Here is a 27,580-nt window from a genome sequence, read left to right as displayed (position 1 = left end):
GCAGCCTGCGAGACGGCGCAGGAGGAAGATAATCCTGACAGGAGAGAACGTTTCTCATACCGGGTCTGCGTCTTGCCTTTAGAAAAAGCTGGAAGGTCTCGCTGCGCCCAAAAACTACACACTGACTTCCACCCAGAGCCGCCAGACACTGTGCAACCTGGGGCTTGTGTTCCCCTCCAGTAACCGTCTGCCCACAGCAGCCCTGCCTGATTTGCCCTGAGCCCTGATGGCAGCGGACTTCCCTTCACTCTCAGACCTGCCTGCCACAGGTTCGCCACAGCCCTCATGCCCCAGGTCACAATTCCTCTGCTTTACCAAATAAAGTCCTTTTGCTAAAATAACTGTCTATTTTATTTTTAAGATTGAGAAGCGCAAGCCCAATATTCAAATTCGGTTCCTTGCAGTCCTTCCCTCCTGCTCAGGGCTCGTATCTTTAATTCTGTTAGTCGTGCTTTCTTGTTGATGCTATGGGTCGATGTCACACACTGACTCAACCGGGTGCTGTTTAAAGTCCCCTCCACTGTGGCCATTCCCTGGGGATCCTCCAGCCCTGTGGCAGCTTCCATCCAACCCCCCCAATCTGCCAAGGCAGGTGCAGAAGTGGGGGCTCAGGTTGGAGGGGGTGTCCTTCTGGCATCGGCCTCTCCACACCAGAGAGCTGGGGAGCAGCAGAGTCACAGCACACAGTGAGGCCGCACACACGGTGTGGCTTTCCACGACATCAGCTCCGTCCGGTCCTAAAGCGGGTTCAGGATGCCAAACTCAGTGACATATTCCACCGCGTGCTTAACGTGGCTTCTTATGCAGCACATGGAGCAGAACATGTCACACGACACAGAAACACCAAGGGTGGGAAGTCAGTCTGTGGGTGTGAAGCCGAGATCCGGCCACAGTCGGGTCCGGATCAGCTCTCGGCACCCACCGCATGTTACGATCAGGCTGCAGAGGGTCTAGTTCTGTTCGGAGATCCATGGGGCAGACCCTTTGGCAGCAGCCGCCTCTTTGAAGTGGTCAGACATAGAGGGGTTGTGTCTGAAGAGCCTGACAGTTTGCTGCACAAACCATTCCTTTCTTAGGGGCGCCTGGGTGGCTCAGTGGGTTAAGTGGCCGACTTCAGCTCAGGTCATGAACTCGCAGCCCGTGAGTTCGAGCCCCACGTCGGGCCCTGTGCTGACAGCTCAGAGCCTGGAGTCTGTTTCGGATTCTGTGTCTCCCTCTCTCCCTAACCCTAACCCTAACCCTAACCCTAACCCTAACCCTCTCTCCCCTCCCCCCTCACACTCTGTGTCTGTCTCTCAAAAATAAAACAAATAAACATTAAAAGAAATTTTTTTTAATTGTTCCTTTTTTAAAGGGATCTAATCAGTCTTGGGACCCTCTGGTCCTGCTGGCCGTCAGTTCTGGGGCGTCATCAGCTGGTGCTGGTCTCACAGCTGCGGTGACCTAACTGCTTGCATCACTGTTGGACACAGGCCCCTGCTTGACACGAGTGACTCCATCTTGCTCTCTACAAGCACCTTGCACTGTTTCACCATCTGAACCAAGCGTGGCGTTTTCTTCTCTGTCCCTTTCTCCCTGGGCTGCCCCCAGTCTCTCTGCTCCTGGGGAGCCCCGGGTCTTCCCCCCAGAAGACCTCTGGGAAGCAGCGTGATCTGCTTCTTACTCTGTGTGGGTGCAGGCCTGGTCATGTCAAAATCCTGCTCCTCTGTGCCCTTTTCAAGGAGAGAGACTGTGGGTGTTTGCCGAAGCTGAAAGCTGCCCCCTCCGCTGGACACCGAGAAACTGGTGCCGCCCTCCCCACCCTTCCTCAGGCCTCCAGAGGGCAGAGCCACAGAGACAAGGGGAAAGACTTCAAAGCAAACACACAAACGACTGTTGCAATGGTTGACGCTGATCCTGGAGCCAACCCAAGTCTCACGGCAGCCGGAAGCCAGTAGACAAAGGTTCCCTGTGTCTGAGCAGGTTCTGAGGGGCAGGAATCCATCCCAGCGGCCAGGGTTTCCACCTCGCCGGCCCCAAGGGGGCCCCTAGCCGGGAAGTCACATGGGCTGCTAATCAGAAACAGAGCAACAAACTGAAGCAACAGAATCCCTTGTTTTTAGTGACTAAGTTGTTTTTCTCCAAGGACTTCCCCACGTCCTAGTACTTAGAACCTCTTTGGATGTGAACCTAGGAGTCTTAGTTCAATTTCTTTAAGGCTTAGCTTACTGAGGGAAAGGATTAACTCCCAAATGAGAATTTCTCCTGTATACTGGATATTGGAAAATGGTTTACATTCAATTCTGGGCATTTTGAACGCTGTTCTAGAATCTGAGCTTCTTCGTGCTGCCCTTAGGTCTAAAAGCAGAACTTCTGGGGCACCTGGGTAGCTCAGTTGTTCGGCTCTCGATCCCAGGGTCCTGAGTTGGGGACCTGGGTTGGGCTCCACACTGGGCATTAAGCCTACTTAAAAGTAAATAAATAAAAATTAAAAATTAATATTGCAAGTTCTGTTTCAATGCTCTGAATAATGACCAGAGGAAACATTTTCTAAAGGCCTGAGGTACAAGGAAAGCCATTTCCATTTCTAAGTCAGCACGGCTGCACGTAAACTGTGTTCAGACCAAAAGCCTCATTTAAGGCCTGCCGTGCGAGCATCGTACACCAGCTTTGGGAATGTGTGGCCTACAGGAAAGCCTTCTTGTCCTGAATGAGATTTTTGGGGTGATGGTGGGGTTCGTGGGGTCTGGAGCCAATGGCCAGGAAAGAATTCTTGAAGACGTCTTTGGTGCAAAAAGGTGATTTTTTTTTTTTCCAACGTTTTTTTAATTTATTTTTGGGACAGAGAGAGACAGAGCATGAACGGGGGAGGGGCAGAGAGAGAGGGAGACACAGAATTGGAAACAGGCTCCAGGCTCTGAGCCACCAGCCCAGAGCCCGACGCGGGGCTCGAACTCACGGACCGCGAGATCGTGACCTGGCTGAAGTCGGACGCTTAACCGACTGCGCCACCCAGGCGCCCCAAAAGGTGATTTTATTAAAGCACGGGGACAGGACCTGGGGGCAGAAAGAGCTGTGTGTATTTGGGAGCTGGGGAGAGTTAAAGTCCAGGGGGAGTTTCCAGTGAGATTTTCATATGCTAAAGACAATTCAGCATCCCGGAGGCCTGGCTATTGTCAGGCTAAGGTGGTTTTCCCCCTAGCAAAGCATTAGCATTCAGACAGTAGGAAGTTCCTGGAGGAATGTTCTATTCCGCCGGCCTCAAGTGTTGGTCAATGGGCTGCAGGTGATACGGAAATTGAGTTCTATCTGCCATTTCCTTCTGCCTTTGTTCCCCACATCCCTTAAGACATCGATCAATGCCCCTGTTCCCTACAATTCTTGATGTTATAACCCGTGATTCCTGCCTGGATGCTGATCAGAAATCTTTCTGAATTTTTACAAGATGTGAGACAGTAGAGAACTCTGTGAAATATCTGTCCCTCCTCCCGAGCACTTCCTTCCTAGTGAAATCTGTCCCTCCTCCGGAGCACTTCCTTCCCTGTGAGGCATGCTTCCTGGACAGCTGGCCTAACCCGGGCTGGATGAAACGCTTTCTTCCCTGCAGAAGATTCTAAAACACTTGTTCACTTTGTGTCAACACTAACATGGTGAACAATAACTTGGAGGGGGGTGGCAGGAAGGGAACTGGGGCCCAGAATACAATGTAAGTCTAAGGAGCAGACAGCTCTTGCCTAGGTCGGGGATTTAGGAAGCAAGGGCTCTGACACCAGCAGCCCTGGGAGAGTACCTACAGGGCTGATTTTGTGGGGAAGGTCTGGGCCCATCCCCAGCAGGGGCAGCCTGGTTGGCCACGGGGTCGGCATCAGGTCTAAGTGGTTGAAGCAGGAGGGGGGAGAGGTTTTGCCGGGGGGGGGGGGGAATTGTTCAGGAATCCCTCCAGAACGAAGGGCCCCCAGCTTATCTCTTTGATGCACAGGGAGAATTCTCCTGTAAGAACCATAAGCATCTGAGATCACACTCACCTTGCAAGCTGGCAAATGAGCCTGCCTGTTTCAGAGGACACACCCCCTGGATCAGTTCACTTCCCCCAGCAAGAGCAGCGGCCAGATGTCACCCACAGAGGGTCTGCAGAGGGCCAGGCCACACCTGCACAAAGCCAGGGTGCCCAGAGAGGAGGCCTGGATAGGGAGAGCCTGACTGTCTATACTGGATGCGACCTCTGCCCCAACAGAGACATTAGGAAAGCTACACTGGACCACAGATAAACCCAGCCTCTGCTCCCAACAGCGACACTGACTCCATCCTCCAAGCAGGTTCAGGAGGAAAATTTCCAGGAAAGGTCAGTCTGGAACCAGGGGACGAGCCACGGGACAGTGCCTACCAGCGCTTCCCCTCCAGGTGGCCCCCCGTCTAGAGCCTTGAGGGCCCCCACCCAAGTCTCACTCCACAGGCAGGTCTAGGGGCCTGCCTCCACCCCACCAGGCAACTCAAGCAAGGAGTGTAAGGTTCGGGACAAGTTTGAGGGAGCCGCCCTCCGGCTGAGGGGGCTCAGAACTGAGGGAAGTGCCTGGGGCCCCACGTACGGCCGCTATTCTAAGCTGGGCTCTCTGTGACTTCAGCCGACTTGCGTCCCTACATCTGCCTCCCCCTCCCCTCCCCGCCCCGCCCCGCCCCGGGTCTTGAGCTTTCAGTGTGTCTCACAAAAGGCTCTGCGGATAGGAGGGCTCATTTGACCCCTGAGCCAGTGCCCCTCACACTTAGTGCCTCAGCCTAGGCCTCCTGGGCTGCCCGTGTCCAGACCCCTCCCGCGCGCCCTGGCAGGAACCGGCGGCCACCTGGGGGGATCCGAGAGGTGGGGAAGTTCGCTTGCGGTCACCGGGTTCCGACGCGGCAACAGCGCAACCAGACCAGTCCCCGCCCCGCGAGCCCCGGCCCGGCCCCCGACTCCCCGCACCCCCCGCGCCCCTTTTCCGTCCTCCGCCCCCTCCTGCGGTCTGGAGGGTCCGGATGGCCACCCACCCGGGCTTCCCAGGAACCCTCCGGATAACCTCACCCCAGCCGGCCACCCCAGGGCACAGGGTCTCATCCCGAGCCGGGTGACCCAGGAAACATGCACACACACCCCCACCCCACCCCCACGCCCCCAGCACACCGCGGGAGCCGCTCCCTCGGACGGTTCCAGGGTCCTCTGCTGCCCGCCGGGTGCACACCCTCAACCCGGGCTCGGCACCCATAGCCACCCCTCCCGCAAGAGCAGCGCGGAGGGCCTGACTCCTCGGCCGCGCATGGGCCTGCGACGCCGCCTGGTGGCCGCCTGGGCAAAGCGCGACCGCAGGGAGGCGGCGAGAGGGGCGCGGAGCCGCGGAGAGAGGAGGGTGTCTCCCCCAGAGGACCCGTCACCAGGTTGCTGCCATCGGCCCCTCGATGGCGGCACTGGCTTAACCCGAATTCTGATCCCGATCGGTCCCTATCGCATGTCTGATCAGACTAAAGCACAGATTAGGACACGCTGTAACCAGGGGATGGGGAGGAGAGGCGCTGGACCCAAACCTGAGGGGTTTTGTTTTAACCTGAGGCTGTGGAGTTAGCCCAGTGCAGATGGACACAGACGCACAGGTGTGGCGGCAGGAACACGTGACTGAGAGTGAATAAAAAAATAAGTCCCAAGAGAAATTTTTAAAATAACTTGAACTAAATTAAAAGGAAAACACAACTTACCAAAATGTTTGGGATGCAGCAGTGCTTACAGGGAAATCAATAGAATTAAAAGAAGAAATTAGAAATTAATTAGAAGAAAGACCTCGTGGCGCCTGGGTGGCTTAGTCACTTAAGTCTCCCACTTCAGCTCAGGTCATGACCTCACAGTTCTTGAGTTCTAGCCCCTGGCATCTGGCTCTGTGCTGACAGCTTGGAGCCTGGAACCTGCTTCAGATTCTGTGTCACCATCTTTCTCTGCCCCTTCCCTGCCTCTCAAAAATAAACATTAAAAAAATTTTTTAAAAAGCCTTAGGAATCTTAGGAAACTAGAGAAAGCAGCAAAGAGGCCTAAAGCAAACAGAAGGAAAAAAATAATAAAAATTAGAGCAGAAATCAATGAAATTGAAACCAGGAAGCAATAGGGAAAAAAACAATGAAACCAAAAGCTGTTTATATGAGGGACAAAGTCAATAAAATTGATAAACTGCTAGCCAGGCTAATAAAAACTGAAAAGAGAAAACAGATTACTACAATGAGAAATGGAAAAGGAGCCATCACTACAGATCCCACTGACATTAGAGGGATAATAGAGGAATACTATGAACAACTGTATGCTCACAAATTTGATAACTTAGATGAAACGGCCCAATTCCTTGAAAGACACATACTACAAAAACCCACATAAGGAGAAATAGGTAAACTAAACAGGTCTATGTTTATTGATAAAATTAAATCGATAATTAATAATATTCCAAACAAGAAACCACCAGGCACAGATGGCTTCACTGGTGAATTGTACCAAATATTTGAAGCGAAAAAGATGATACCAATTCTCTGCAATCTTTTCCAGAAAATAGAAACAGAAAGAATCCTTCTCAATTCATTCTGAGTCAGCATTACCCTGACAAAACCACAACCAGATAGACATGAAAAGAAAAGGAAATTGCAGATCAAATATCTCTTGAGCACAAAAGCAAAAATCCTCAACAAATTATTAGCAAGTCCAATCCAACAATGAATTATACACCACAAAAGAAGTATATTCTAGTAACCAGTGGGATTTATTCTAGGTGTGCAAGGCTGGTTCAATATTTTATTTTAAATTTTTTTTTAATTTTTTTTTTAACGTTTATTTATTTTTGAGACAGAGAGAGACACAGCATGAACGGGGGAGGGGTAGAGAGAGAGGGAGACACAGAGTCGGAAGCAAGCTCCAGGCTCTGAGCCATCAGCCCAGAGCCCGACGCGGGGCTCGAACTCGCGGACCGCGAGATCATGACCCGATATGAAGTCGGACGCTTAACCGACCGAGCCACCCAGGCGCCCCTCAATATTTTAAAAATCAACTAGTATAATCTATCATATATGCCGGCTAAGGTAGAAAAATATGATCTTATCAATTGATGTTGAAAAAACATTTGATCAAAAGAGCTTTTTTAAAAAGCATTTTAATCATGGGAATGCAAGCTGGTGCAGCCACTCTGGAAAACAGTATGGAGGTTCCTCAAAAATCTAAAAATAGAACTACCCTATGACCCAACAATTGCACTACTAGGCATTTATCCACAGGACATAGGTGTGATGTTTCGAAGAGACACATGCACCCCCATGTTTATAGCAACACTATCAACGATAGCCAAAGTATGGGAAGAGCCCAAATGTCCATCGATGGATGAATGGATAAAGAAGAGGTGGTATACACACACACACACACACACACACACACACACACACACACAATGGAGTATTACTCGGCAATCAAAAAGAATGAAATCTAGGAGCGCCTGAGTGGCTCAGTTGGTAAAGCATCAGACTTCGGCTCAGGTCATGATCTCATGGTTCATGAGTTTTAGCCCTGCATTGGGCTCTGTGCTGATAGCTCAGAGCCTGGAGCCTGCTTCAGATTCTGTCTCCCTCGCTCTCTGCTCCTCCCCCACTCGTGCTCTGTCTCTCTCTCTCTCTCTCTGTGTCGAAAATAAAAACATTTAAAAAAAAAGAATGAAATCTTGCCATTTTCAGCTACATGGATGGAACTGGAGGGTATTATGCTAGGTGAAATTAGTCAGAGAAAGACAAAAACCATATTTCATTCATATGAGGACTTTAAGAGACAAAACAGATGAACATGAGGGAAGGGAAACAAAAATAATATAAAAACAGGGAGGGGACAAAACAGAAGAGACTCATAAATATGTAGAACAAACTGAGGGTTACTGGAGGGGGGATGGACTAAATGGGTAAGGGGCACTAAGGAATCTACTCCTGAAATCATTGTTGCACTATATGCTAACTAATTTGGATGTAAATTTAAAAAAATAAAAAAATTAAATTAAAAAAAAGCATTATAGTCAAATTCATGATTAAAACACTCAACTAATTAGGGGCGCCTGGGTGGCTCAGCTGGTTGAGCATCTGACTTCGGCTCAGGTCATGATATCACGGTCTGTGAGTTCTAGCCCTTCGTCAGGCTCTGGGCTGACAGCTCAGAGCCTGGAGCCTGTTTCAGATTCTGTGTCTCCCTCTCTCTCTGCCCCTCCCTGCTCATGCTCTGTCACTTTCTGTCTCAAAAATAAATATATGTTAAAAAAAAAATTAAACCTCTCAACTAACTAGGAATAGAGGGGGATTTCTTCAACTCGATTAACAATCATCTACCAAAAAATGTACAATTAACAAATTTCTTAATTGTGAGGAACTAGATGCTCTCTCCTTAAAATCAGGAACAAGGCAAGGGTGTCCCCTCTCACCAGGGCCACTAAACAGCATACTGGGAATCTAGGGTGTGAAATAAGACAAGAAAAGTAAATAAAATATGTGCAGATTGGGAAGGGAACAATAAAACTATCTTTTGTTCACAGATGACATAACTGTTTATGTAGGAAACCCAAAGAATTAACAACAAAATTCCTGGAATTAATAAAAAATTGTTGTGAGGTTGCAGGATACAAAGTTAATACACAAAAGTCAATTGCTTTCCTATATATCAGCAATGAACAATGGAAATCTGACATTTAAAACACAATACCAATGGGGAGCCTGGATGGCTCAGTCGGTTGAGCATTTGACTCTTGATTTCAGCTCAGGTCGTGATACCAGGTCCTCATATAGAGCCCCCAAGTGAGGCTCTGTGCTGAGTGTGGAGCCTGCTTAAGATTCTCTATCCCTCTGCCCTGCTTCCCTGCTTGCTCTTTCTCTTTCTCTCTCCCTAAAATAAAAAAATTAAAAAAAAACCACAATACCGTTTATATTAGCCCTGTAAAAAATGAAACACTTAGGTATAAGCCTAACAAAATATGTACAAGACCTACATGAGTAAAACAACAAAATGTTGATGAAAGAAATCAAAGTTCTAAATGAATGGAGACTCTGTGCTCATTGAGAGGAACTCAATACATTAAGATGTCAGTTCCTCCCAGCTTGATCTATATGTAATTCCAATTTAAACCCTAGCAAGTTATTTTGTAGATGTTGACAAAGTGACGCCAAAGCTTATGTGAAAAGGCAAAGGCCAGAAATTGACAACACCATACTGAAAAGAATAACGAGATTAGAGGACCGACACTGTATGACTTCCTAGAAAGTTACAGCCTGGTGTTGACAAAAGACTAGACAAATAGATCAGTGGAACATAACAAAGAGCCCAGAAATAGATCCATACAGATACAGATCTTTGACAAAGGAGGAAAGGCAACACAATGGAGAAGGATAGTCTTTCTGACAAATGGTGGTGGAAAAGCTGAACATCCATAAACAAAAAAATGAGCCTAGGCACAGACTAAAATTAACTAAAAAATTGGTCATAGACTTAAATATAAATTGCAAAGCTTTAAGACTTCTGGGAGGTAACATAGGAGAAAATCTAAGTCAGCTTGGATTTGGCAATGATTTTTTAGATAAGAAAATCCATGAATGAAAAAATTGTTAAGCTGGACTTCGTTAAAATTTTTAAATTTTGCTCTGCTAAATATACTAGCAAAACAGTAAAAAAGACAAGCCACAGATTAGAAGAAATATTTCTAAAACATATATCAAATTTAGGGCTATATCTAAAATACACAAGGAACTCTCAAAAATCAACAATAAGAAAACAATTTTAAAATGGGCAAAAGGGCAAGAGATCTGAAGAGACACCTCACCAAATATGTACAGACGTCAAATAAGAATTTGAAAAGACACTCAGCACCATGTATCATTAGGGAGTTACAAATTAAAATAATGAGATATCAATACAATGACTAAAATCCTAAAAGCTGACAACGCCAAATGCTGGCAAGGATGTGGAAGAAAAGGCAGTCTCATTCATCGCTGGAGGGAATGCAAATTGATGCAGCCATGTTAGAAGACATCTGGCAGTTTCTTCCCAAGCTAAATGTAGTCTTTGTAAAGATTCTTTCTTTCTTTCTTGAGAGAGAGCATACACACAAGCAGGGGAGAGAGGCAGAGGGAGAGGGGGAGAGAGAGAGAGAGAGAGAGAGAAAGAGAGAGAGAGAGAGAGAGAGAGAGAGAGAGAGAGAGAGAGAGAGAGAATCTTAACCAGGCTCCACGCTCAGTGTTGAGCTGGACTCAGGGCTCAATCTGAGGACCCTGGGATCACTTGAAAGGGCGGGCCTACGCCGGCCAACTCCATCTTGTTCTGTGTCCTTCACCTTGACCACGCCTCCTGCCCTTGACTAACCTCCCGCTCACCTGCCTAACAGGACTCTGACCCTTCCCCAGCCAATCGGCTGAGGCCACAGCCATTACTTCACCAACTGCCCCTAGGCCCCAATAAAACCTTTGTCCTTTTGAAACTCGCTCTCTCTCTGGTGGGTATCTCACCACTGCCTCGGTGCAGGTAGGGGGTTGAGCTCGAGCTAGCTCGAATAAAGGCCCATTTGCTTTTGCATCAGACTCGGCTCCCTAGTGATCTTTGGGGATCATGAATTCTGGGCATAACAACCTGAGCTGAAATCAAGAATTGGAAACTTAACGAGTTGAGCCCCCCAGACGCCCCCCAAAGCTAAGCACAGTCTTGCTATATGACCCAGTAATTGCACTCCTCGGTGTTTATCCAATCGAGTTGAAAACTTATGTCCATGCAAAAACTTGCACACAAATGTCTGTAGCAGCTTTATTCGTGATTACCAAAAACTGGGAGCAAAGAACAACCAAGATGTCTTTCACGGGTGAATGGCTAAACTGGTACATTCATAAAATGGAATATTATTCAGTGATTAAAAAGAAAATAATTACCAAAACACAAAAAGACATGGATGAACCATAAATGCATGTTGCCGAGAGAAGCCAGTTGGAAAGACCCCCAACCATACGACATTCTGATAAGGGGAAATAAGGAGACAGTAAAAAGACCAGTGTCTGCCAGGGACACAGAAGCAGGTGGATGAGATGACTGGGTGGAGCACGGGGTGTGGAGGATGTTGACGCTGTTCTGAACGCTACTGTAACGGTAGATTTGTCAACGTGCATGGAACTCAACAACACAGAGTAAACCTAATGTTCAAAGTGAAGGAAAGATAATTTCGGACGTCGGGGACCCAGGAAGGGATGCAGACTGTGGCCAGACTCTCGGGGTGTTACAAACGCGCGAAACCCCCTCACTGAAGGGGCGGGAGTCCGTAAGACTCAAGGCAGGGCACCCGCCCGCGAGCGCCGGGCTCCAGTTGACGAAGTTGTTCCCGGCGGGGTCAGGTGACCAGTTCTGATCCTGCGGCCCGCGTCCTGGAGTGGAACAACTGAGTACGTGGCCGGCGGCCGGTGGGAGCCCCGTGCGGTCTCACCGCTGAGTGGGAGGTTACAGGGGATCGAGGGGAGGATGGGCCCTGGGGTAACGGGTGGTGATCGGAGACGTAGTAAGAACTCGTGTTTAGCTTAACGTAGGTACAGCTGGCTGCACAGAGAAACATTAACAGGCTCGTGTATATACAATTGGTATAGGCATATATTTCTTTGCCTTGCCTGCTAAGGGGGCACAAAGAAACAATACTCCAGCAGCAATAAACACACCTACGTCCCAGATTTTGGTTCCTATGACCATTCTCTACTATACTTCTACGTTTGAAACACACAGTTTGATATGTTTTAATGAGCGTGCAGACAACTTAAATATGGAAGGTGAGTTGGGGGAGGGAAGGGGCAAGAACGAGAGGGGGTGGGTGAGGACATTTGAAGATGGGGGCATTGTCCACAGGGTAGGGGACAGAATGCTGTAATCGTGGGATGTGGCCAGCTTGATTCTGTGCCCCAACATTAAAATAAAAGGACAGAAAAGGAAGGGCGTGTGCATGTTACACCCAAATTGCAACTTCCCACACAATTTGTTCGGGATGAGGTGGGGTCCACGTCCCCTCTGCTCAAACCTGGGTGGCCTGTGACAGCATGTGGCAGAACTACTGTGTTGGTGACCCATCAGGCGCTTTGCCCCTTTGCTGGAGCCCAGAGGCCACCTCCTGGAAGTGGCTATGTCCAGATGCTCCGGTTAACCGGGCTGGCTGAGCCCAGCCATCTCCACCAAGGCACCAACACGAGATGACTGCAGCCCAGCCATCAGTCACCCCAGCCCTTCGCATCTTCCCACCACATCATCAAGCAGAGAAAAGCTGTCCCACGAGGCCCTGTCTAAATTCCTGGCCCGCAGAATCCATGAACACAATAAGTAGGCCTTGTTTCACACCACTAATGTTGGGGTGCTTGGTTACACAGCAACACAAAACTGGAACAGGTGCAGGAAGGGGTAAAGGGAGAAGGGTCAGGCTGGCCGCTGGGCGGGTCAGAATGGCCCAGGCAAGAGCTGGAACCAAGTGCACAAAGTTCACCATCAGCTCAGCGGGAGCCGCACGCCAGACCCCAGCACTCAAGTCCACAGCGGACGTGGAAGACCTACGTTGTGCACCCCTCCTGACCCTTCCAGTCTGCCCTGCCCCATCTGTCTGTGCAACTTCTCTCCGTGTTCACTCTGCATTCGCTGGAAGCCACCACCAGGCCCCTCTGCCGCCCACCCACGTGGAAGCCTGGTTAAGACTCTGGCCCTGCAGGATGAAGCCACGTGCTTTGGAGACCCTCCTCTGTCTCACTTCCGCGGCAAGGCCCACACACCCACTCCTGCCCCCCTCACCCATCATCATTACCTACCACCTGTCTCTCTCCCAAACTTCTTTTCCTCCACTTGGAGCCCCGTTCCTTCTGGCTGCACTGTTTTCTAGAGGCTGGCTCCAACTCCAAGACCAGGCTGTACCCCTATCCCCAGCTTTCCCCCACATTCCCCAAGCCCTGGTGCCCCCCATTTCCTGTCCCTGAGTCCTCTGTTGCCTGTGTCCCGACTGTCCCCCAACCCATACAGCCTGCGCCTTCCACTGCCTCCGTCCCTACACACCCTGGTCCCCACCCCCGCGTAAGCACGTCCACATCCTCCAGGGCTCTGTGTCTCCCCTAACCCGCACCTCCACACTTCCCGCGTCCCCCTGACTCTGCAGCCCGTCCCTCGGGCAACCCCAGTCCTCGGTCCTCTGCATGTCCCCTGCCTCTATGCCCGCCCCCGTCCCCACCCACCAACACCCCTGCCCCCGGCCTCTGCACCTCCCCATCCCCCGTCCCTGCTTCCCGCGTCCTTCGCACCACATTGTCCCTTGGACACCGCCTGACCTCTGTCCCCTGTCCCCGCGTCCTTCGCGCCCCCCGCCCGGACCCTCGTTCCCCTGTCCCCCGCACCTCCCCGTCCTCCGTGAACCCCTCCCGGGGCCCCGTCCCCGGGCCTCCGCACCTCCGCCCCCCCCCCCCCCCCCCCCGCGCCCGGGAGCTGCGCGGGCCGGCGCGCCCAGGTGGATGCGCGCGCGTTGCGTGGAGACGGGCGGCGGGCACACCCTAACCCGCCGGCCCCGCCCCCCGCGCCGCCGATTGGCTCCCCGCGGGCCGGCCGGGCCCCGGTTGGCTCGCGCCGCGCGGCCGCCGGGCCCGTTTCACGGTGGGTAGCACCGCAGCGTGGATGCTGCTGGGTCCCGCCGCGGCCCCCAGGAGCGTGGAGCCCGAGCGGCCGGGCGGGGCCGGGCGGGGGCACCGCCGGGAGCCGCTCCGCCGCCCACCCCGGGCCCGCGGCCGGGGGGCGGGGGGCAGCCTGGGGTCGCGGCCGCTCGGTGTGGCCGCGGGCGGCGGACAAAGGGCCATGCGGGGCCGGGGGCCGCGGCGCGGGGCGCGCGGGAACCGGGGGCCGCAGCGGTGCCGCTGAGCGCGGCCCGAGGCGGGGCGGGGCCGGGCGCGATGCCGTGGTTCCCGGTGAAGAAGATCCGCAAACAGATCAAGCTGCTGCTGCTGCTGGTGCTGGTCACCTGCGCCGCGTGGCTCACGTACGTGCACCTGAGCCTGGTGCGCCAGGGCCGCGCGCTGCGCCAGCGCCTGGGCTACGGGCGAGGTACGGGGGCGCACCCGGGGGCGGGGGGCGGGGGCACCCCGAGGAGCGCTGGGGGGCCGGGCCTCCGCACCGCGCCCGGAGACCCCGGCCGCCCGCCCTTCCCGGCTCTGCGGTATTTGGGCAGGGGGCGCGGTTCGGCCGGGCCCGGAGCCCAATGACGTCAGCAGTGACGCCCGCGACCCTCTTGGGGAGCGTCCCCGAACCTGGGCCGACTCCGGGATGTAACCTGGAGCCAGCAGTGACGGGGTGAACAGCGGGCTCTCAGGGAGATCGCCCGCAGGCCCTGCAGGCTGGGCTTTTCAGGAAGGCCTCGCACCCCCACCGCTTGTTTCCTCAGTTTACCCGTCTGCTGGGGGAGAGAGGAGGGAGGGGTCCAGCCTCCCCTCGGGGTGGGGGTCGGGGAGGGTTTGGAGGAAGCTGACTGGTGCAGTTGGAAGGCTTCCTGAGGGGTGCCCTAAGTAACCCTGTGACAGGGGGCAGGCTTTTGTGGTGGGGGTGGGGGTGGGGAAGCACAGTGATGGGGGTCCAGCCTGGGGACCCCTGAACTGCCTGGAGTAAACTTTCCCAGGCTCCTCCAGCTCACACTCCGGTGAAGACAATAAACCCACAAAGCAAATCAGTTCCTGGTGAGTGTGGTGCGAAAGAGCCAGGGCAGGGGGGGTCTAGATGGTCCCTTGAAGGTAGTGCTGCCCGCCCACGACATCTGGGGGGGAGAGTGTGCCTGGCAGGAGGGATGAGCCTGTGACAACCTGGTGGGAAGGGGAGAAGCAGGGATCCTAGAACCTGGGGAAGGGGGAGAGCATGGGAGAGAGGGAAGCACCTCAGGGCACGAGTAACACTCCCCTCCCCCCCCCCCCCCCCCCCCCCCACACACACCTTAAACCTCCCAGCAGAGGCCGGGAGCAGAAGCCTCCTCTGCCCAGGCAGGGAAGCTCCCAGCCGGGCTGCCCCTGCCCCTTCTTAGGAAGTGTGGTGCTGGGTGCCCTTAGGGTGAGAGGTCAGGGGTGTGGGTCCCGCTTCCTCACCCTCTTCCTAACAGTGACTTTGGCCCACGGAACCCAGGGCCACTCCACTGAGGGCCTCCCTGCTCGGTCCCCTTCTGCCTCCTTTCCATGTGCCTGGACACCTGGCTCCACAGACCTCCCAGGCCAGGGGTGTGGAGCTTGTCCCAACCCCCCAGAGTCTGCACCCCTCACAGCCACCACACCCATGAGGGGTCCCCAGCACAGCTCAGTCCCTAAAAGAAGCCCCCCTCCCCCAGCTATCAGCAAATAAGGCAGGATCCCAGATCGTGACCCAGTGACACAGAAGAAAACCCACCCCCCCTCCCCAGCCACCTCTGTGGCTTTCTGAGCAACCGCAGCCTTCACCAACTGACTTCCTGAGTAGCTGGGGAGTCTAGCTCAGCAACTGGGAGGGAGTAGCAGTGTGGGAACCCCATTTCTGAGGGCATCTCTGCTCTCAGCTGGACCAGCAGACTGCCCTTACGACTCCTGGGTGAGCAGGAGCTGCTCAGCGTCCTGGAAGGTCAAACTCTCATGGGGCACCTTCCAGGAAAGCCCCAGCCCATGGGTCCTGGCTCTGGGCTGCAGCCTCTTCGTCCAGCCACCTGGGCTCCCACCAGGGTAAGGCTTGTGAGAAGCGGAGCAGCTGGACACGCCCGAGGACTTTTTGACTGTTGGGTCAGTGCTGTCTTCACTTCCAACTGGGGAGGCAGAACTGGAGCGGGACAGGGGGTCTACCTTCCTGGTATCCTGCAGGATACCCATGTGGCAGGAGCCCTCTGGGGATCTCACTGTGCTGGACAGTGGTGGAAGCCTGGGCTGGGACCCCACCACAGAAGGCTCCTGGTACCCATGGACTTAGCTTGGTGGGCAGGGAGCATAGGGCCAGGCTGGGGGGATTTGGCCAGGAGCCTCTTAGGGGCTCACCTCCCAGATGGACAGAGGACAGTGGGGGAGGAACCCAGAAGAAGCAGCAGGTGGGCAAGTACCACAGGGGTCCTACAGGCAGGAGACTAAGGTCAGCTCCCCTCCCCCGGAGAAGGGACTCAGGCCAATTGTGTCCACACAGGAATCTGTGGGTCTGGATTGAAGGATGGGCATGAATGTCGAAATTCCGGCTTGTCCTGGAGCAGAGGGGGTGCTCCTGGATTGGGTATCCCTGGCTGGGAGCACGGGGCTGGGGGCAGAGGTGGGATATAATAAAGCCTCCCAGAAGAGCCTTGAGTCCCAAGGTGTGGCACACCCCTCCCCCCAGAGGACAGGGTGGGATGTTCAGGTCCACAGCTTAGGCAAGAAGCCTGGGAATTTGAGGGAGTTAGGGGCATGGGGATGGTCGGCCCTAGGATAGGGGTTGTTTATAAGGGTGCCAAGCTCTGGAGAGAGCTACAGACAGACCTAGGAGGGGTTCCTCAGGGTCACAGTCGCTGGAGCCATGTTGGCCCCCGGCCCCCCAGCAGCCAGACCAACATGTCTGTTCCTCTTCTGTCCAGGCTAGTGCCAGGACTTCTCTGGTCCTGAACCCCTCTCAAGGCCAGCAGGTGGCACATGTGCTGTGAGCAGGGGCTGGCTTAGCCTTAAGACAAAAGCACCAGCTTTCCAATAACAAGCGCTAGCACTAACCCTTAGCACACAGTTCTGATGAGGGAGGGAGACACAGAACCCTCAGGACGAGGGAAAAGTGCTGAGGGCACAGTGCAGTAGTCCTGGGGGCCTTCCTGGAGGCAGAGCCGCGGTGAGGATGGCCAGATAAGTGTGTATGTATATGCATTAGCACATGCACACACATGACTCTGCTCCCTGGCACCAGTCAGGGGGCTAGGAAAAGCCAGGTGGAGGGCTTGAGAGGGGGCTACCCACCCCAGAGGCGGAATGTGGAAGAAGGACCCAGAGAGCAATTGCACAGCCACAGGTGGGGCCCTGGGCAGCACGGGGAGCAGACTGAAGTGCGAAGGCTTCAGCAGGAGACACTGCTGTCCCCACCTGACCCCCAGCGGCAGGGGCCGCCTTGGAGAGAGCCTGGGCCCCAGTCATGCCCCACGTGCCGCCCACAGATGGTGAGAAGCTGAGCGGTGTGACGGAGGGCAGGGGCGTCCGGGCTGCGCTGTCCACACAGAGGGCGGAGGACTCCAGCGAGAGTCGGGAGGAGGAGCAGGTGGTGAGCAGAGCTGTGGGAAAGAACGTGTGTGCAGCACACACACATCCCTGAGGCCACTAGTGTGCCAGTGGCCTCGGCACCTGTGGGCTGGGTGGATGGAGGACGCGTGTACAGGCACGGAGCACAGCCCAGCCTGCAGTTCACGTCCGGCAGGCATGGGTGTGCACGAGTGTGCTGGCCAGTGCTTGCCTGGGCAGGTGTGGTGAGGGTCCTCTGGGTGTGTGTGGTTGGGGTACCATGGGTTCGGGATTTTATGGCTGGATGTGTACAGGGGAGTCCTTGTGAGGTGTGTCCCGGTGTGTGTGTGTGTGGGGGGGGGGGGGGGGGTGACCCCTCCCTGTCTTCCCATTGCTCTGCTTTGACCCTGGTGCCTTTTCTGTCCTGTAGCCAGAAGGACGGGACCCAAACATGCTGTTTCCTGTGGGGGCTGGAAAGCCACCCCCTCTGAACCTCACCCATCAGGTTCCCCCGTGGTGGGAAGAGGTGAGCTCTGCTTGGCTTGTGATGAGCTTCAGGGGAGGGCTGGGGGGAGGCTGTGCAGAAGGTAAGGCCCACCTCCCGCCCCCCAGTACAAGGGGCAGGTGAACCTGCATGTGTTTGAGGACTGGTGCGGAGGCGCCGTGGGCCATCTAAGGAGGAACCTGCACTTCCCGCTGTTTCCGCACGTGAGTGCCAGTGGTAGGGAGCTGGCAGGGGGTGGGGGGCAGGACAGGGAAAGGCTTTGACGTCAGAGGCCATTGTCCCCCCAGACTCGCACCACCGTGAAGAAGTTGGCCGTGTCCCCCAAGTGGAAGAACTACGGACTACGGATTTTCGGCTTCATCCACCCGGCGAGAGATGGTGCGGGGGTGGGGATGTGCCAGGGAGGGGGCAGCAGGAAGGGCCCCACACCACCCCCCTGAGCCCCTGTCCTGTGGCCTAGGAGACGTCCAGTTCTCTGTGGCTTCGGATGACAACTCTGAGTTCTGGCTGAGCCCAAATGAGAGCCCGGCGGGTGCCCAGCTGGTGGCCTTTGTGGGCAAGGTACCCTTAACCCCACAGCCCTCCCACCCCAGCCCCTCCACCCACACCCCTATCTGTCTTCACTGGGCCTCCTCCGCCTCCGTCACCTGTCTCCTCCAGCTTCTGAGGGACGGGGACTGGATGAGGCTGGTGCCCCCAAGGAGAGGGTGAACCCCCCCACCCTTCTGTATCGCTTCCCAGACTGGCTCAGAGTGGACAGCACCTGGGGAATTCACCAAGTTCAGCTCGCAGGTGTCCAAGCCCAAGCGGTGAGTGACTGGGAGCGTGTGTGCATTAGGGTGTATTGGGGGGTGGGGGGGAACATGCACCAGCACACAGAAACCACTGCACCTGTACTGTCGTGGTCACACTGCCATCGCCCCGAGGGACCGCCCCTGAGCACCCCACCTTTTCTGGGGTTTCTGTTTGGGGCTCCTGGAGCATGGTAGGAGCATGTCCCCCTGACCGCTTATGTCCCCAGGCTCATGGCCTCCCGGAGGTACTACTTTGAGCTGCTGCACAAGCAGGATGACCGAGGCTCAGACCACGTGGAAGTGGGCGTGAGTGTGGCCTGCCATCCGTGGGCTTCTGGAGAATCCACGTCCCTTCCCCTGCTCTCTCTGCTCCCAACACTCCCTGCAGGACAATGGTGTGGGTCCTGCCCCCTCACCCCCAGGAGTTCCCATCTAGTTAGCAAAGCAGACACTCAGGGACGGGGCCGGGGGCGGGGGGTGTCCAAGATCAACTCTGCCCAGGGAGGCTTCATGGAGAAGTGGTGCTTGAGTAGAGTCTTGAGAGAGGAGACATTCGTAGGGAGATCCAGTGAGGAGAGAATTGGAGTGCCTCAGGTGATCTCAAGAACAGCAGAGGAACAGCAGAGTTCTTCCAGAACTCCAGAGGATCCAGTGGCCAGGCAGGGCCTGCAACGCGAACCCTGGACAGCCCAAAGCAATTGGGTTTGCATTTCAGGAAAAACCCTTTGGCCACTGCTGCAGAGAGCCTGGGCGGGGGCGGATCTTTTAGACATGGTCCCTGAAGCAGGGAGGTGGGGCCTGAGCCTGGCTGGGGGAGATGGGGCATGTGTCGACTCTATGTGCTAGGCATCAACCCAGCTCAGCTGGCAGGGAGTCCAGGCTGGAAACGCAGGCTTGGGGTGATCTTGTGGAAGCCAAGGGGGTGCCAAGAAGACCCAGAATGAGCTAGGAAGGGAGAGGGCCTGGAACAGCTCCCAGGAACCCCAGCTTGAGGGAGGGAGGAACCGAGTCTGCAAAGGAGGAGACTGAGAAGGAGCTGCCACAGGAATGGGGAAACAGGGAGGGTGAGGTCCAGTGAGGTGAGGGGTAGGGGCCTCTAGAAGGCTAGCTGTGACCGCCAGGAAGGCGATGGCTGCAGCATGGGGAAGGAGGCCGTGGCAAAGCCATAACCAGCGGGCAAGGAAGTGCTTAGGGTGTCAGGAAAGGCCTGGAGGGAGCATGGGAGGGGGGTGTCCCATCCACCAAGAACCCCTCTGCCATCCAACCTCCAAGCTTCCTGTGCCCTTGAAGGGGCTGTCCCCACCTGCTCCCCGTGCCCACGTTCAGAAAAGACCCGTTCCTCTCCAGCTCCAGGACCACAGAGCTTTGGTCCTGACCGCTCTCTCCCTTCCCTAGTGGCGAGCCTTCCTGCCAGGCCTGAAGTTTGAGGTCATAGGCTCTGCTCACATCTCCCTGTACACAGGTGTGGAGCCCAGTGCCTCTTTGGGGAGGGGGGCGGGCTCCTGATCTGCGGTCTCTTTAGGGTGGTCTCTGGATGTGGGTGGGGAGGGGTGAGGAGTGGTCCTTGGGTACTCCTGAGGACCCCACACATTCCTCTGTCCCCAGATGAATCGTCCCTGAAGATGGACCACGTGGCCCATGTTCCCCAGTCTCCAGCCAGCCACGTAGGGGTGCGCCTGCCACAGGAGGAGCCCAGAGCTGACATGCTGCGCCCAGACCCCCGAGACACCTTCTTCCTCAGTGAGAGGGGACCGTGGAGGGGGGATGGGGCAGGGATACCCAGCCTGCCAGTCTGTGACCACTCCTCCCACAGCACCTCGGGTGGAGCCTTCGAGTCTGGAGAACGTGCTGGAGCCCTGCGCCTACGCCCCCACCTATGTTGTCAAGGACTTTCCAATCGCGAGATACCAGGGGCTGCAGTTTGTAAGTGCCCCTCACCAAGACCTTCCCTGAGGCCCCGGCCTCCCGCCCAGGGTCCCCTGAGCCCTCTGCCCCGCCCACAGGTGTACCTGTCCTTTGTCTACCCCAATGACCACACGCGCCTCACGCACATGGAGACGGAAAACAAGTGCTTCTACCGAGAGTCGCCGCTATACTTGGAGAGGTGGGCGGGGCAGGTAAGGGATGGGGCGGGGGCAGCGGCCGGTAGGGGGGGTCCTCTCTGATGCCCCTCACCGCCCCAGGTTTGGGTTCTATAAATACATGAAGATGGACAGGGAGGAGGGAGAGGAAGACGAGGAGGAAGAGGTGCAGCGCCGAGCCTTCCTCTTTCTCAACCCGGATGGTGAGTACCGCCCCCCGCGCGCGTGCCCCCCAGCCTGTGCCCACCTGGGCGTGGAGTGACCCCGCGCGCCCCCCAGCGTGTGCCCACCTGGGCGTGGAGTGCGCCCCCCCAGCCTGTGCCCACCTGGGCTGCTTCCCGCAGACTTCCTGGACGATGAGGAAGAGGGGGAGCTGCTAGACAGCCTGGAGCCCACGGAGGCGTCCCCCCTGCAGAGCCGCCACCACCTCCCCCTGCCCGCGGCCCCCACAGCGCCCGGAGCCACGCCCGCCCCGCCGGTGCCTCCCAGCCCCAGAGACCTGCCCACCACCCGGCGCTCCCGGGCGCTGAGCTGGGCCGCCCGGGCCGCGCGCCCCCTGCCCCTCTTCTTGGGCCGCGCCCTGCGCCCCCGAGCTGCGGCTCAGCAGCAGCCCCCGAAGGTGTATGTGACACGGGTGCGGCCGGGACTGCGGGCGCCTCTCGGCCCACGCGGCCCACCCTGGCCGCCCTTCCCCGGAGTCTTCCTCCGCCCCAGACCTCTTCCCCGGGTGCAGCTGCGGGCGCCCCCACGGCCGCCGCGGTCTCGAGGCCGCAGGACCGGTGGTTCCCCAAGCGCAGAGCTGAGGCCCCCGGCCCGGGCGCAGGCCACCCAGGGGAGCCTGGAGGGCCAGCCGCGCTTGCTGGGACTCCCAGCTCCGACCGCGGCCGCGAACCTGTCGTCGGAAGCTCAGCCCGTGACCTCCTTCCTGAGCTTGTCCCAAGTGTCCAGGGCGCAGCTGCCTGCAGCGGGCGACGAGGAGGAGGCAGACGACGACGACGGGGCGCGGGGCGAAGATGAGGACAGCGAGGAGGCCGCGGGAGCCCCCCGAGGCCGCTGGCGCGAGGACGCCATTGACTGGCAGCGCACGTTCAGCGTGGGCGCCGTGGATTTCGAGCAGCTACGCTCCGACTGGAACGACCTGCGCTGCAACGTGTCGGGGAACCTGCAGCTGCCCGAGGCCGAGGCCGTGGACGTGGTGGCCCAGTACATGGAGCGGCTCAACGCGCGCCACGGCGGGTGCGTCCGGAGTGTGCGCGTGGGAGGGGAGGCCCTAGGGGGCGTGCGCCTGGGAAGGGGAGGACCTGGGGGGTGGTGAATGTTGGGGGGGGGGGGGGGTGGCATATGGGAGGGGAGGCCCTGGAGGGAGGGCCTGGGAAGGGGAAGCCCTGGGAGGTGCGTGTGGGAGGGGAGGCCCTGGGAGGATGTGCGCCTGGGAAGGGGAGGCCCTGGGGGGGTGAGTGTGGGAGGGGAGGCCTTGGGGGGGCGGGGGGGGGGGTGAGTGGGAGGGTAGGCCCTGGGGAATGCGTATAGGAGGGGAGGAGGGGGGAAGGGGGGGTTCCTGGGAAGGAGAGGACCTGGGGGGTGAGTATGGGAGGGTCGGGGGGTCATGTAGGAGGGGAGGCCCTGGAGGAGGTGAGTGTGGGAGGGGAGGTCCTGGGGGGGGCGCCTGGGAAGGGGAAGCCCTGGGAGGTGCTTGTGGGAGGGGAGGCCCTGGGAGGAAGTGCGCCTGGGAAGTGGAGGCGCTGGGGGGGGGGGGGGGGGATGGATGGTGAGTGGGAGGGGAGGCCCTGGGGAATGCGAATGGGAGGGGAGGAGGGGAGGAGGGGGGTACCTGGAGGGAGAGGACCGGGGGGGTGAGTGTGGGAGGGTGTGGGGGGGTCATGTAGGAGGGGAGGCCCTGGAGGAGGTGAGTGCGGGAGGGGAGGCCCTGCGGGGGGGTTGGGGGGGTGCGCCTGGGAAGGGGAGGACCTGGGGGGGTGCGTGGGAGGGGAGGCCCTGGGAAGTGTGTGCCTGGGAAGGGGAAGTCCTGGCCTCTGTGGAACCTTCAGACCTTCCCCAGGGTTTAACAGGGTGCTGGTCTGGGCATGGCACACGGACCTCCTAGGGAAGAGCTGTCTCTCCCTGTCTCTTCCCTGTCTCCTGGGGCTTCTTAGTGTCCAGGGTCCCTGTTCAGTGTTAGAAGCCTCACCTCCTCACAGGCACCCAGGGTGGGCTCCCTTGTCCTGAACCTCCAAACCCACCCTGTCACCTTGGGCCTGAACCCAAGAATGAATCTGAACCAAGTAGAGACCCAAAGGTCAGGCTGAGAGTCCCTGGACCCCTTCTCCTTTTCTGGTACAGGGCTCCTGGGTCTTCCCAGAGGGTCTTTCTCCAGCTCAGGGGAGCGCAGGGCTCCTGCCCCATTGCTGCCTCTGATCCCCGCCCCCACCCCCCAGGAATCCAGGCCTGTCACCACCCCCATATGTAGGCTAGTGGGACAGAGAATGGGAGGCCCCAAAGTTGGCCCCAAAGGAGACACTGGTGGGTTCTGTGAGCCTTAAAAGAGGAGTAGAACCAGTACAGACAGCACTGGTAGGCAAAGGCACTGGGGCAGGAGGCCAGGGGCCCGGTGTGCAGAGGACGGAGAAGGGGCCATCATGGGCCTCGAGCAACCTGCTCAGGACTCATTTTTCTTGCAGACCGTACCAGGTTTTGAGCAAGACAGGGGCCGACCTGTTGGGGTTGCAGACAGGCCTGTTGCTGCCTTGGAGGGGAGTGGATGGGATGGGAAGCCCACAGGGGCTGTGACTGCCAGGCTTGTGCCAGGGCAGTGATGAGATGGTGTGGGAAGGGCAGGGATTTGATTCTAGGTGGCTGAGTGCTTGGCTCAAAGCTTCCTGAGAGTAGGGTGTGGGTGGGCCTAAGGACTGAGAGTTCAGAAAGACCCAGAGTGTTTGGGGCAGAAAGTCCCTGACGCTTGGGGAGAGCACAGTGGGAATGGCGGGGTTTGCAGGGAGGAGTGGGGACTCCTTGGGGGTCACACAGGTAGGCTCCCATGGTCAGGGTCTGCAAAGGGAGGGCATTTGGAGAAAGGAAGAAGCCACTTTAGTCAAGGGCAGGGTCCCGTTTTCCCAGGATGAGAAGCCTCTGCTTGGTAACAGAGTGGAGGACGAAGACGCTCAGCAGGGCCAGAAGGAGGGAAGGGGCAGAAGAGGCTCAGGGTAGGCCCAGTGGCATCTTCCCCTGGGTCAGGATAGCCCCGGGGCTGGTGCCAGAAGAGGCAAAAGGGAGGCTTATCTGAGGAGCCTCGAAAGAGCCGGGGAGGATTGGGGCAAGCTTGCAGATTGGATACCCCAGAAAAAAGAGCCAGTGCAGGAGGAAGTCGGCTCACTCAGCACGAGGGGACATTGAAGGCAAGCTCGAGTCGGCTTAAGGCCCTAGAATGTCAGTGTAAGACCAGCGAACCTCGTCCTGTGGACAGTGGGTGGCGCCGTCATAAAGGTCACTGTGGATGCGTGAGCGGTGACACGAAGACCACAGAGGAGGCTGCCCTAGGGAGGGGAGGCACGAAATGGGCGCCCGCCCTCTCGGAGCTCCCCGGCAGGACGCGGCGGGGGGGGGGGGGGGGGGGGGGAGGGGGCAGCGAGGGGGCAGCCTGGGACAAGAGGGAATTCACGGCAGCTGCCCCAGCCCGTCTTCTGAGTGGCCCCCTGGTTTCTGGAGCTGGGGGCGACCCGCAGGAACAGTCGGGGGGAGGGGGGCAGGGAAGAGGGAGGGCCGCAAGCTTGGAGCCCAAGCGTGCCGACCCAGCCCCCGCTTCCCAGGCGCTACGCGCTTCTGCGCATCGTGAACGTGGAGAAGCGCCGGGACTCCGCGCGCGGAAGCCGCTTCCTGCTGGAGTTGGAGCTGCAGGAGCGCGGGGGCGGCCGCCTGCGCCTGTCAGAGTACGTCTTCCTGCGACTGCCCGGAGCCCACGCGGGAGGCGCCGACGGAGAGAGCCCGGAGCCCGCTCCCGCCGCCCCCACGCGCCCCGACGGCCGCCCCGAGCTCTGCCGGCCGCTGCGCCTGGCCTGGCGCCAGGATGTGATGGTACACTTCATCGTGCCAGGTGCGCGGGACCGCCTCGGGCCCGGGCACCTGGGACGTGGGCTGGGCTTCCCCGAGCCCCCGCGGCCAGTGGGAACGCCGCTGGCCGTGGACCGGGTCCCGCGGAGTCAGGTCGGGGTGGGCTCAGCGGCACCACCTTCCTCCAGTGAAGAACCAGGCGCGCTGGGTGGCCCAGTTCCTGGCGGACATGGCCGCGCTGCACGCCCGCACGGGGGACTCGCACTTCAGCATCACCCTGGTGGACTTTGAGAGCGAGGACATGGACGTCGAGCAGGCGCTGCGCTCTGCCCGGCTGCCCCGGTAACAGCGCCCCCGCCAGGGGCGGCCGAGCGCGTGTTGCCTCCCCCTCCCCTTCCGGGACGCGGGTTTTATAGCTCCGGCCCGGAGGGGTCAGGGCCTGTGACCTCCAGCCCCCTGCTCTCCTCCCCACTTCCCCCAGGTACCAGTATTTGAGGCGAACTGGAAACTTTGAGCGCTCGGCGGGCTTGCAGGCTGGAGTGGACGCGGTGGAGGTGCGTGGGAGGGTTGGGAGAGCAGGGAGAGCCCGTCCAGACCACCAAGGAAGGAACTCCGCTGGGGGAGCGGAGGGGCGTGCTCAGCCCTTTCCGTGACCTCGGCCTCCAGGATGCCAGCAGCATCGTTTTCCTCTGTGATCTGCACATCCACTTCCCGCCCAACATCCTGGACGGCATCCGCAAACACTGTGTGGAGGGCAAACTGGCCTTTGCACCCGTGGTCATGCGCCTGGGCTGTGGGAGCTCGCCGGGGGACCCGCACGGTAATGCTCTGGATGCCTCCCCATACCCCAATAACACTGGGAGTTCCACCAAGGGCAGGGTGAGGCCCAGGCCCCTGGGGGCCTCTCCCAACCCCGGAGGTGGGCCTGGGGATCCATCAATGCCCCGCGTATTGCCTAGGACCCCAGAGCCTCCAGGGTCATACCTGGGAACCTCCTCCAGCACCCCAGTCGTGTGCAGGCCACAGGTTATGACCCCACACAGAAGAGTGACTCTTGACGCCCCTCTGAGGATGGGACCCTGCAGCAGACCCCCTCTGGAGGCTGGGGAGGAAGGCTTGCAGGTTCTGGTGTCTGAGGGGCACCTCCCTACCCAGGCTACTGGGAGGTGAATGGCTTCGGCCTCTTCGGGATCTACAAGTCAGACTTCGACCGCGTCGGGGGCATGAACACTGAGGAGTTCCGGGACCAGTGGGGGGGCGAGGACTGGGAGCTCCTGGACAGGTGACTGCCCCCCATCTCGGGGACTGAGGATACTTCCTCTGAGCGGGGAGGGTACCCCAGGGTCCTCACGTGCTGCAGGGACTTCTGCTTCGTATCCCAGGATCTGTGACCCTACCCCACCCCACACCTCTTCCTATGTCTAGGGTTCTGCAGACTCGGGAACAGCCTTGCAACAAATTCTGTCCCCAGATCTATAGGCCCAGTGGTGGCCCTGAGTCCCCATCTCCCACCGGGGTCCCACAGTAGTGGAAGGCCTGACACCCCTAGCCCTTGGGCCAGGGTCCTGAGCACTTCCATGCTGCCCTGCCCCCAGGCTCCAGAAGAACCAGGGCAGCCACAACTATCCCCCTACCACCCAGATCCCATAGGCACCCCTCTCCAGGGTCCTGACACCCCCTTTCCACCCAGGGTCCTGCAGGCAGGGCTGGAGGTGGAGCGACTCCGAGTGCGGAATTTCTACCACCACTACCACTCCAAGCGGGGAATGTGGGGCGCACGTGGCCGGAAGGGCTCCCGCACCGAGGGATCCTGAAGACCAGGCAACCCCCTCCCAGCCCCTGGCCGCCGTCCCGTGGTGGGGGCTGGAGGCCGGGCCCTGAGCCCGGTCCCTGGGAACCCCGGCAAGGCTTATCACAGGGGAATGGCCACCACCTGTGCCTGGCCCAGCGAGGCCACCGCCCCCTTTGTGCCCCTCCCCAGAGAGGCAGCCTTCACAGCTGGTTGGGGCCCGGGCTTGGTCTCCACACTCTGCGCGATGATTTCTGTGAAATTTTGCTGTAGCGATGACGTTGTTTTCAGGATTTCCGAGAGTTCTGTCTGTTCCGTTTTTTATTCAGAATGAAATGAAATATTTTTTTTAGTTCTGACTTGTCCTCTGCCTGGTTCTCTTGGGAGGGCAGAGATAAGCCTCAGTGACTGCCAGGAGCCCTGCCCTCACGGGCACTCTCTCTGCCCCTGAGGCCCCTTCCTGTCCCACAGCAACAGCAGCTACCGACCCCACACTCTCCCGAGACCACTCTCTTCCTGCCCTCTCCTCTTGACCTTCAGAGGTGGGACCTGGAGGTGAAAGGGCTTCGGGCCTCTTTCCTGCTGCTCGGTGCCCGTGGAGTCATGTGGCCACCAGTGACAGACACGGGGCAGGGCCTGCACAGCTTTGAGAAAAGAACGTTCGGTCATTTCACTCCTTTTGAAAACAGAACTTGGATGTTAGCCCTACCCGGTCTTCCTAGAAGGTCAAGGTGAACTCGGCACCCATTCTGTGGCCACATTGGGAGTGGCACTCAGGGCTGAGCTGCCAGAAGCAGAAAACCCAACTCAAGCTGGTTTACGCCATAATGGGGGTGGGGGGGGGGTGATTATTTTACTTCTGTTCGTGTCAGTGGAAGTTCAGGGTCAGGAGCACACTAGGAGAGTGCTGACCCAGAGGCTGGATGATACTGTCAAGGCCCAGCCCCTCCCTGGGGGTCTCAGCTGTCTGAAGATGGGTCCCAGTGCTCTGCCTGGTACTAAGCAGCTGCCTATATGAGGTCCTTGTGGCTGCCGTGACAGATTTCCAGAAACACAGAATGTATGAGCTCCATGTTGTGTAGGTCAGAAGCCCAAAAACAAGGTTTCTGTGGCCCGAGCTGAGGCTTTAAAAAAAATTTTTTTTTAACATTTATTTATTTTTGAGACAGAG

General features: G+C 57.5%; 1 protein-coding gene across 4 annotated transcripts; it reads left to right on the top strand.

Annotated features, from left to right (window-relative positions):
* Nucleotides 1-13,628: 13,628 nt before the first annotated feature.
* On the top strand, nt 13,629-26,768 carry B4GALNT4 (beta-1,4-N-acetyl-galactosaminyltransferase 4). Of its 4 annotated transcripts, none has more exons than XM_058690171.1 (20): nt 13,629-14,080; nt 17,136-17,236; nt 17,627-17,722; nt 17,809-17,904; nt 17,989-18,079; nt 18,162-18,262; nt 18,443-18,510; nt 18,723-18,801; nt 19,891-19,957; nt 20,101-20,235; nt 20,309-20,418; nt 20,499-20,599; nt 20,679-20,779; nt 20,921-21,812; nt 24,380-24,663; nt 24,809-24,962; nt 25,102-25,174; nt 25,287-25,440; nt 25,776-25,902; nt 26,311-26,768. In XM_058690171.1, exons 1-20 carry the CDS (start codon nt 13,930-13,932, stop codon nt 26,432-26,434), a joined length of 3,105 nt encoding a protein of 1,034 aa, XP_058546154.1. In that variant the 5' UTR covers nt 13,629-13,929; the 3' UTR covers nt 26,435-26,768. The 4 variants fall into 4 exon arrangements, with proteins under 4 accessions (XP_058546154.1, XP_058546156.1, XP_058546155.1 ...); XM_058690173.1 differs by having other exon boundaries at nt 13,630-14,015; XM_058690172.1 differs by having other exon boundaries at nt 13,630-14,015; nt 17,136-17,239.
* Nucleotides 26,769-27,580: the final 812 nt, after the last annotated feature.

The sequence above is a fragment of the Neofelis nebulosa genome, chromosome 10 (assembly GCF_028018385.1).
Source record: "Neofelis nebulosa isolate mNeoNeb1 chromosome 10, mNeoNeb1.pri, whole genome shotgun sequence".
NCBI classification, from domain to species: domain Eukaryota; kingdom Metazoa; phylum Chordata; class Mammalia; order Carnivora; family Felidae; genus Neofelis; species Neofelis nebulosa.
This window is presented reverse-complemented; position numbering and strand designations above follow the sequence as displayed.